At 52.2% G+C, this 10,333-nt stretch overlaps 2 protein-coding genes across 2 annotated transcripts; both read left to right on the forward strand.

Annotated features, from left to right (window-relative positions):
- The first annotated feature begins 209 nt into the window (after positions 1-209).
- NKX2-6 (NK2 homeobox 6) lies at positions 210-2,554 on the forward strand. The gene is made up of 2 exons (XM_050325594.1): positions 210-330; positions 2,010-2,554. The coding sequence occupies exons 1-2, from the start codon at positions 210-212 to the stop codon at positions 2,552-2,554; spliced, it is 666 nt and encodes a 221-aa protein (XP_050181551.1).
- Positions 2,555-5,127: 2,573 nt separating this feature from the next.
- On the forward strand, positions 5,128-7,463 carry NKX3-1 (NK3 homeobox 1). Its single transcript, XM_050325595.1, has 2 exons — positions 5,128-5,245; positions 7,075-7,463. Exons 1-2 carry the CDS (start codon positions 5,128-5,130, stop codon positions 7,461-7,463), a joined length of 507 nt encoding a protein of 168 aa, XP_050181552.1.
- Positions 7,464-10,333: the final 2,870 nt, after the last annotated feature.

The following is a 10,333-nucleotide window of genomic DNA, read 5'->3' on the forward strand; positions in this document are numbered from 1 at the left end:
CGGAGCATCCCGGGCTGCAGGGAGAGCCATCAGGGGGACTGTCCCTCCTTCCCCTGCTCCCCGCGACCCCCGGGGACCCCCCCGAGCCCGGTGGGCCGGCGGGGGTCGGGGGTGGTGCCCGGCCCGGCGGCTGCGGGAGGGTCCGAGGCGGGAGCGGCGTTGGGAGCGCTCGGTGGCTCCGGCACCCCCGCGCCCCCCGGCCCCGGGAGATGCTGCCCACCCCCTTCTCGGTGAAGGACATCCTCAACCTGGAGCGGCCGGAGGGTCCCCGCACCCCCTCCGGTGCCCGCAGCGCCCGCAGCCCCGACGGGGAGGACGAGCCGCAACCGCGTGAGTGACCCTCGGGGCCGGGGGGCGGCGGGGTGGGAGGGACCCCACTAAAAAGAGAGACAGAAAGACCAGGGGGACCCCAGGGAGCTGCTTTCGTTCCCCTGGAGCGGAAAACCGAGGGCAGCGCAGCCGCTCGTTGCATCCTCGCACGGCCGCTCCCGGTGGTCCCCGCCGCGGGCCACGGCCAGTTTCCTCCTTTCCCCTCCCTTTTCCCCCTTTTTTTCTATATGATATGTTTTTGGGGGGGGTTCTTCAGGGGATTTTCCGGACATCCCGATGATCCCCGGCGCCCCAGCGCATCCCCTGTGCGCCCCCGGCGCTCCGGCTGCCCCGGGGGAACGGAACGGCCCGGGAGGTGAATACAGCTGGGAGGGGTTGGATATAGGATAGAACTGGGGCTTTTCCTGCCCCAAATCGCCCACCACCACTGTTTTCGATGATAAACTTGCCCCCGTGTCGATGCTCCGTGAATTGTCCCCGCTGGGAGCACCGAGGCGTCCCCGAGAATGCTCCGGAGCGGTCCCCGAGAGCGGATCGGACGTGTCCCACTTCTCCCCGCTGCTAAAATCCCGCAAAGCTTCCTTGCCTCGTGTTTCCATAATTCCCGGCGGCTGCGGAGTGGAGGAACGGGGAAACCAGTAGGAGCGGAGCGGGAGCACTGGGAGGCACTGGGATACAGGGGGAGAGAGGGGGAGAGGAACCCGCGGAGGGCTCTGCCCGCTATCTCACCTGCATTCAGAGCCCTCCGACACCCCATTTCCCAGCAGAATCCCCTGGAATTCCCGGAGGAATGCTGTGCCTTCTGGGGAACGCGAGCGCATCCCAAGAGCCGGGAAGCAGCTGCCGGGAATGATCCCGGCTGTTCGTGTGCCACGCGAAATCCCAGCAGATCCAAAAAAACCCCCAGCCATCGACTCCTTCGTGTCTTCTCTCAGAGTCAACAATTTTCCCTCCTTCATTCCCAGCCCCTTCGGGTTTTTTTTTTTGGTTTTGCTTGAATTCGCAGGGATGTGGGATCCCTCTTTCCCTGGATCCTGGAGGTCTGGTTTCCATCCCTCCTGTGCCCCGCTTTCCCTGTACCCCTCAGGCTGGAGCTGCCCAGGCTGGCAGTCCCAAAAATATCCCCAGGCATCCTTAGGAGGCACCAAAAGGAGCCATTATCCAGAATTAAATTATTAAAATTAATCTATCAAAATTAAAATTAATCTATCAAAATTAAAATTAATCTATCAAAAAAAAAGGAGGGGGGGAATTTCCTTAAATTACCCTTAACCATCACAGGGAAATTCATATTAACTTATCGACTATCAATCTCAAATGTATCAATTTATTAATTCATCAGTTTATCAACTATCAGCCTTTAATGTATTAATTTATCAATTTATTGATTTGTCAACTATCAGCCTTATATTTATCGACTACCACCCGTGAATTTGTTAATTCATTGATCTATCAACCTTAAATTTATTAATTTCTTAATTTATCAACTATCAGCCTTAAACATATCAGCCATCAAACTTAAAGTTATTGATTTATTAATTTATCCCCTATCAGCCCCACTTCAATTTATCCCCAAGGGAATAAAGCGAAGTGGGGCTGATAGGGAATAAATTAATAAATTCCATGGAACAGGGATGAATTTGGGTCTCACTTCGCCGTGTTTTTTTGCTTCGTTGCAGGGAAATGTTCGCTCACCCCCCCCTCGGAGGGCGAGGAGAAGAAAAGCCCCCCCTGCCCCCTCCCCAGGCAGCGGCAGAGGAGGAAGCCGCGCGTTTTGTTCTCCCAGGCGCAGGTTTTCCAGCTGGAGCAGCGGTTCCAGCGGCAGAAATACCTGTCGGCCCCGGAGAGGGAGGAGCTGGCGCGGCTGCTCCAGCTCAGCTCCACCCAGGTGAAGATCTGGTTCCAGAACCGGCGCTACAAGAGCAAGCGGCAGCGGCAGGACAAATCCCTGGAATTGGCTGCCCACCCGCCTCCCCCTCGCAGGGTGGCGGTGCCGGTGCTGGTGAGGGATGGCAAACCCTGCCTGGGGCGTTCCCAGCCTTTTCCAGCCTTTCCCGGCCCTTATTCCTACGGCTCCTGCTGCAGCCCCTACGGGGCCGCCTTTGGGGCGGGGTACCCCGCGGTGCCCCCCGGTGCCACCCCCGGCAGCTCGGGCATGGCCAGCCCTGCTCGGGACCCCCCCTCAGCCCCTCGGGTGGCACTCAGGGCTGGCAGGTGGAGGTGAGGACCAGCCGGGAATCCCTCTCCTTCCAGACAGCAGCCGAATTCCAAAGGATTCCCATCAGCCCGGCATCCTTTCAGCACGGGGGGGAAGAGCTTGGGAAAAGCTCCCTGAAAGGCTTGGGAGAGAGGGGGACGCTGCCACCCCAGCACTGAGACTTTGGGGAGCCGAGGACTGAGGGCATTCTGTATTATTTATTATTAAAGCAAAGAGTTTGGAGTTTGGACCCTTCCAGCTCCCAGAGGATTCGCTCCTCTGGGATGCTCCATCAGGAGGGTGTGAGCAGTGGTTTTCTTCCTAAGGACAGCTGGAGAACACACGTCACTGTGCTTTTTTTATGGACAGCATTTAACTCTCTGAGCTCCTCGAATCTTCTGAAATATATTTCTGATTTATGTGTCTTAATATCTCCCAGCACAGCTGTCCAATTCTGTCTTTATTATTATTATTATATATTATATATATTTATATATTATTATAAAATCTCCCCCTCTCCACCCCTGCCCCTGTTCCAGGCTGTTCCCCCCCTCTTCCCACCTCATTCCCAACGGCTCCTTATCCTCCCAGCATTTGGCAAAAAAAGACTTGCAGGAGGCCATTAAGCTTTTATCTGCAATCCCACTCAGCCCCATCACTCCAGCAGTTCCCTCACTTCCCAAATGGGACCTCCCTGACATCCAGATCAAACCACAGAATCCCTGCCAGGGAGATAACTCCTCTTCCAGCTGCTCCGAGGCTTTGGAGCACATGGAGCCCCTGGAAATGCCTGGATCCTGCCCCTTCTCCTCCCCTTCATCCATCCACACTCACTCAGGGGTATCTCCCACTGTCAGCTGGATCTTGGGGCTCTGTCCCAGGACTCCACAGGGTCCTTGCACTGGGAATTGCAGCTGGCACTGGGAAAAGCCCTGGCAAACAGCAGCATCCCAGGGCAGGGGCTTCTCCTGCAAGTCTGAGGGGTTTTCCAAGGAGCTTCAGCAGCAGAATGAGGCAAATCACAGGAAACTCCCCCAAATCAGCACAGAAATCAAGGAAGGAAATTGCTTCCTTCACCAGCTCAGGATGAAAAGGTCTGGAAATGGGAATAATGAGTATGGAGGGAGTGTTTGGACAACTCTCTCAGGCTCGTGGTGGGATGGTTGGGGCTGTCCTGTGCAGGGTCAGGAGCTGCACTGCAGGATCCCTTTGGATCCAACGAAACAGCTCAGGACATTCTGGGAAGGCACCCTTTATTCCCCTGCATTATGGGTTGGGAAATGATAAAGTAGAATGAAATTATGCCTCTGGAAGGAAGGGAATTGCCTGTGGGAAGAGGGGCCCTTCTGCTGGGTCTGGAGCCTGGAATAGCTGTGGATGGACAATGGGATGAGTTCCTGCAGGTGCAGCCTAAGCTGGGCAGGGGAAGGGGCTCTGCAATGGGAAAACTGCCCCCCAAATCCAGCAGGGACCCTTTGGAACACCCCCACCCCCAGCAGCACCTTTCCCAACTCCTAATTCTCTCTCCAGAATCCCAGTTTGGGGGTTGGAGAGTCACAATAAAACTCTTGGGCTCCAGTTCCTCCGTAAATCTTCCCAAATTTCCTTTCTCTGACTGAATGATTGAAGCTGTTGAGGTTTTCCAAGCAATACAGGGGGATGTTTTCCAAGCCAGCAGGTTGAAAAAGGAGGGGAAAAAAGGGCAGGATAAAGCAGAGTTTGGGACACGTTTGCACAACCTGCTCTGGGCTTTGGGCTGCTGTAACCAAACACCCTCCTATAAAATCAACAAAGTCCTCAGGGGACTGCAAGGAAATCTATTGTTTCCCTTTTTAAGGTTTTAAAAAAATACAAAACATGCCCAGGCTTTTCAGCTGAGGGAAAAAGCTGGGCTTGGGCAAAGGTTTTGGGAATAAAAGAGTTGACCAGTGCTCATTCCACCAGAAAAAGGAGTCTGGAGAGCTATGGGAGGTCACAATATATTGAGATATATTGATATATTCCAGACAGAAACTCTGGAAGAGCACCTGCAAATAAAGGAGATCATCGGGAAAACAAATCTGTTATAACACTCGTGGGTTTTCTTGGATTTGGGAAGGGCTTTGATCCCAAAACTCCCATCCCTCTCCTGGTCATAAAAGCAAGGAGGGTGATTTGGCAGGGGGAGGTTGAGGGATCCCTGGGGAAGGATTCGTGTCCGGAGCAAGAGGGAGAAGCCAAGAGCCAAAACTCCGCCGGGAGCCAAGACACGAGGGAAGGGCGTAGACTCCGCCGGGGCTCTCCAATCAGCCCCGGGAGGCTTGGCTGCCTCCAGGATAAATCCAGGGCCGGGAGGGTGGGAAGCTCTGGGCAGGGACTGCAGGAGGAGGAGGAAGAGGAGGATGAGCTCCGGGGCGCTCCCGGGAAGGAGGGAGAGCTCACCCAGCAGCGCCCCGGCAGCGATGAGCTGGACCCCCCCGGCCCCCCAGCAGCCCATCCCGATCTCCTCCAGGCCCAGGACATCCTTCCTCATCCAAGACATCCTCTGGGATGGGGCGGAGCGAGGAGCGCGGCTGGACAGGGGCAGGAGCAGAGGGTTTGGCAGCCCCGGGAATGCGGAGATGGGAGCGGCCCCGGCGGAGGGCAGGGAGGGGAACTCGGCCCCCGGGAACAAGCCCAGGAGCCCCCACCCCACGGGAGCATCCCACGGCACGGGGACACCCCGGGAAGTGGACACAGGTAAGGGCTGGGAGCTCCTGGTGGAGCCGGCTGGCTGGGAATGGGCCAGGGAATGGATCGGGAATGTCTGTGCTGGGATCAGAGAATGGATCAGGAATGTCTGTGCTGGGAGCAGGGAATGGATCAGGAATGTCTGTGCTGGGATCAGGGAATGGATCAGGAATGTCTGTGCTGGGAGCAGGGAATGGATCAGGAGTGTCTGTGCCTGGGTCAGCCCAGGGGCAGGATCCAGCCCTGGCTGCTGGAGCTTGGATCAAACACCCCCAGAGCATCCAAGCCCTGGCAGGGGGAGAGGAGGGGATTTAGTGACTGGGAAAACCTTTCTCCAGGTGCCTCAAACAACTCCAAGGTCTGAACCTGCCTAAAAATGATGTTTAAAAACTCCCAGTCGATGCATTTCTACAATACCTCAGGAAATAAATTCCTTTTTAACGCAGAAGATCCCAGAAAAGGTGCCATGGGGACAAAGCTGCAGATCCAAACATCCCAAAACCCAAGTTTTTGTGCCTGGTGTCCCTGTCCCTGCAGCAGCACGAGCCCATCCAGGGCTGGGGGGGGACACTCAGCCTTTCCCTGCCCAAATTGGCTGAGCTAAAACAGCCAAAAAAGCAATTTTGAACTCCCTGGTGACCAGGTCCTGCTCCCTCCAACAGCCCCTGCCAGGGGAATTTTGGCTTTGCATTTCGATTCTATTAAAAGAAGTTTCTGCATAAAAGCAAGTTCAGAGACAGCCCCTGGGCTGATTAATGAAAAAAAAAAATCACTAAAAGCCACCCCACATCTCCCAGGAAGTGTAAATGAGCCCAGCTCTGGAATTCCAGGGGGACAACCAGGATTTACACCAGCTGGGAGCTGTTCTTTCTACCTCGAGCATTATATTCCCACCTTAAGAAAATACACTAAAAAAATAACCAAAGGCCAAAAACCCTGGCTTGTTTCCATCTTGACAATGCACAGAAAGGAATTAAACTGCACAAATAAAGTGAATTGAGAGGCTTTAAGAGCTCCAGGTGACGCTTCCCAGGAGCTCAGCACCTTCCTGGGCCATGACTCCGGTGATCCACGAGGAATAGTCTGGAGGCAAACACTGGGATCCAGGGCCAGCCCTGCAGTTTTGAGGTGGAAAGCCAGGCCTGAAGGTTTAAAACTGCCTGGGAGTTGAGGGGTAGAAAAGGGAGGGATTGATTTTTCAGTCTGCTCCGAGCTGCTCTGATTCCCCACTCCTGAGCCATCCTCTGGAGCCTGAGGGCTTGTTTTCTTTGGGAATCAGGATTGTCCTGTGGGCACAGGAGGATATTAAAAAAAAAAAAAAAAACAAACCTGAAAATATGAATTCTGCAGTCAAAATCTCAAGAGGCTTTGATACCACACAGGACATAACAGAGGCTTGGGGGTCTGGGGAGAACCTCCAGCAGCACTGAAAAGTATCCCTTTCTGGGGATATGATTCCATCCTATCCTTGTCCTATTCCTAGTCCTATTCCTTGTCCTATCCCTATTTCTTTCCCTATCCCTATCTTGTCCCCAATCCTATCCAATTCCATCCTATCCTGCCCTATCCCTATCCCACCCTACCCTACCCTATCCTTTCCCTATTCCTATCCCATTCCTACCCCTACCCCGCCCCATCCTCCCCATTCCTTGAGTTTCTGGGATGAACTGGCACGAGTCAAACCTCTCTGGCTCAGGAACACACAAACCTCCCTTCCCCGTGACTCCCAAACCCCCTCGTTGAACAAACCAACCAAATCAACCCAAACATCAACCCCTCTGCTCTCAGGTGGGGGGGAAACGAAGGATTTTGGGGGTAACTGTTGATTCTCTCCACAGATTCCACAGTGGAGAGTTACCTGGCGGGGTGTGACCCCCCTTTGCCCACATCCCCTCGCCCCCCCAAGCCCCCCAAGCGCTCCCGGGCCGCCTTCTCCCACAGCCAGGTGATCGAGCTGGAGAGGAAATTCAGCCACCAGAAGTACCTGTCAGCCCCGGAGAGAGCCCACCTGGCCAAGAACCTGCAGCTCACCGAGACCCAGGTGAAGATCTGGTTCCAGAACCGCAGGTACAAGACCAAGAGGAAACAGGTGATGGCCCGGCCGGACTCTGCCCTGGGGGGGCACAAAGGGGCAGAGCTGCCGGGGGCATCGCTGCTGGCCCTCAGGGCAGCCTGGCCCTACCTGCCCTGCCTCTACTACCTGCATGGCTGGAGCCCCTCCTGGTAGCAGCAGCTTTTCTTTCCTTTTTTTTTCTTTTTTTTTTTTGGTGGTTTTGTTTTTTTTTTTAAGCAGAAAACATAATTTTTTTCGCTTTAAATCCCGGGCGTGGTCGTGTCGCCCTTTCTAAGCGCTGATTAGGGGAGGGATTCTCAGTAACGGTGTCTTCTGCACAAACCTCTTGTCACTGACTGTAAAAAAAGCCAAACCAAACCAAACAAACAAAAAAAAAGAAGCCAAAAAAGCCCAAGGTTTTAAGTGTTTGAGCATGAAATTAAAGCATTTTGTTCATCCTGTTTTATTGCAGCTCTGGCTGCCCCATCCCTGGAGGTGTCCAAGGGCCAGCTTGGAGCAACCTGTGCTAGTGGAAGGTGTCCCTGCCCGTGGTAGGAGGTGGAATGGGGTGGTTTAAGGCCCAGTCCAAGCCAAACCATTCCAGGATTCCCAAATCTGCAGCTTTCAGGGGCAGAAAGGGCTGGTCCAGCCCCACAGAGAGACAGCAACTGCCCCTCTCTGCCCCTCCTACCCCCCCTTTGCCAACCACCTGCTGCAAACTGCTGGTGCTGGGCTGGATGAGCTAAAAACCAGGCTTAAAAATGATTAAAAAAGCCCCCCAAATCGCCTTTCTGCCGTCAATAGCACAATTACAATAACCTTAGAGCTGCCCTGTGCCCCGGGGAAGCTCCACAGGGCCGTGAGAAGCCAGAGCAGGGACGGGGACAATGGGGCACTGACAGATGAGTTTTGCATATCCGGGTGTTGGCCCTGCTGGAACATTCCCTGCCTAAAGCAGCAGCAGCAGCAGTTCCAGGAGTTCAGCTCTCCCAGCAGCTGTTTGAATTGAAACAGAATTCCCTGTTTTCAGGTGAAACCTGGGGGTCGGAACCCCACGGGCTTTATGGCCCCTTCCAACCCCAAACCCTTCCAGGGTTATGAGAATCATTCCCAATTCAAGAGGATGATCCCACAAGTCATTTTTAGGGAATCAACTCCTATTTGCACTACCAAAAAAACCCAAATATTTTTATTTTTTAACTTAAAACTCCACCAATTCCATGGGAAAAAATAGAACCTTCTGAAATGAAAACCCAAGGAGGTTTCTTCCCCTGTGAACACCTCCAAAAAAACATTCCTACAGTGCCCCCTTTTTTTTTTTTTTTTTTCCATCAGGGAATTAATAATAATCTCAGTGCTCCTCCTGCAGCAGGGAAATACAGACAATTAAATGACTTTGAGAAACTGCTTGGATTTGTCCCTTTTCAGAGGGTTTTTTTGGGAACTTCTCTGGATCTTGCAGCTCCCAGAGCAAAGGCAAAACTGCTGGGGGGTGGTGGGAGGCAAAATTCCAGGGAAGGGAGTCGAGGGAGAGGAGAGAACACACAAACTGGAGCCCTTTGCAGGAGATACCAATTTTCTCTTGCTATCAAAGCTTCTCTCCGAGTTTGGAGGACACTCAGTGGCTTCCTAATTGCCTCAAAGTAACTCTTAATATCTCCAGATAACATTTTCCTCCCTGCTGCTGCCTGGGTTTTTAGGGGTGGAAGGACATCTCCCCTCTGCTGTTGCAATGTTTCAAACCCTGCTCTTTTATCCACTTACCCACTCCTTGGGACAACAAAAAAGCTCTTTATGGCCTCAAAGCCGGGCACAAGCACCCCCCTGAGAGCACCTCCCGCAGGATTCCCACACCCAGAGCCTTGGGACGCTGCTTAAATCGATGATGTTTGCACTAAATCCACCGGACAACAGCCCTGAGCATCCCCTGGAGGGGGATCCCCGTGTCCTTTGCACAGGCAGGGATGGGAACCTTACACTGGGAAGGGCTCGCCTGGGCTGGGAAAAACGAGATGCAAGCTCTGAAAATGAGATAGAAACCGAAAATCAGATGTAAACTGAATTTCTTGGATGCTTCTTTGGGAAAATGCTTGTGTCAGAGCTCTTTTTTTTATTATTTCTTTTCTCCTCGTGCTCCAGATCCCAACTGCTCCCCCCAAAACTTCGCTGCTCCAGTGCAAATAGTTGCTATTTTTGTATGTATTTTTTTTTAAATACTGTTTTATCTGATGCTGTTTTATTACCCTTTGGAATAAAGAGAGCAGAATGTTGGCTCAAAAACCTCTGAGTGTTTTTATCTCTGTGGTTTTTTTATCTTGGGTTTTGGGGTTTCTTTTCCCCTCCCCCAGCACCATCTCAGGTGGTTCTGCAGGTGGAAAACCATCACCCATCCCTAATTTGAGGTGCTCAGCCCCCAAATCCTGCCCCATCCCTCATCCAGTGCCCTCTGATCCTATTCCAATCCTATTCCAATCCTATTCCAATCCTATTCCAATCCTATTTCCCACCCCTCGGGCACGACACAGGTGAATATTTCCCAAAAAGGAAGAGCTTAGAAGTGAAGTATTTTCTTCATCACCCCCAAAATTGATTATAAATGCCAAAATTTCAGCACAAATCCCAGTGGTCCCCAGGGTTTTGCACCACAAGGACCGGTCCCAGTTGTTCCTGCTCCTGCCTCCCAGTCCTAAAATCCCAGTCAGGGCCATTTGGGCTCTTTGGGATCATAATAAGGGGAATTTATTCTGGGAGCTGCTCCTGGCAGCTCTTCCCAAGTGGAAAGGGAGTTGGAATCGCTGCCACCGTTCCCAGTTTAATTTATTACCATTAATATATATAATAGATATTTTATATATATATATCTCCCTTTCTATATTATAAATTATTGGTATGATTGTTGACTTATTAATAATGTATCATTAATACAATTATTATAACTTTATGGTGATTTATTGTTAATATAATGAATCCTATAGGTTTATTACGTTTTATTATAATAAATAAGTTTAAAATATTTTAAGAGAAAGAAAAACCAAAGCAGGTAT

The sequence above is a fragment of the Myiozetetes cayanensis genome, unplaced genomic scaffold (assembly GCF_022539395.1).
Source record: "Myiozetetes cayanensis isolate MyiCay16 unplaced genomic scaffold, myiCay2020 scf30, whole genome shotgun sequence".
Lineage (NCBI taxonomy): Eukaryota > Metazoa > Chordata > Aves > Passeriformes > Tyrannidae > Myiozetetes > Myiozetetes cayanensis.

Bases quoted from the DNA above. Each gene is read 5' to 3' on its own strand.
- NKX3-1 (XM_050325595.1), top strand. From the start codon at position 5,128: ATGGGAGCGGCCCCGGCGGAGGGCAGGGAGGGGAACTCGGCCCCCGGG. The intron at 5,246-7,074 runs GTAAGGGCTGGG...TTCTCTCCACAG, and splicing joins ACCCCGGGAAGTGGACACAG to ATTCCACAGTGGAGAGTTAC.
- NKX2-6 (XM_050325594.1), top strand. From the start codon at position 210: ATGCTGCCCACCCCCTTCTCGGTGAAGGACATCCTCAACCTGGAGCGG. The intron at 331-2,009 runs GTGAGTGACCCT...GCTTCGTTGCAG, and splicing joins GGAGGACGAGCCGCAACCGC to GGAAATGTTCGCTCACCCCC.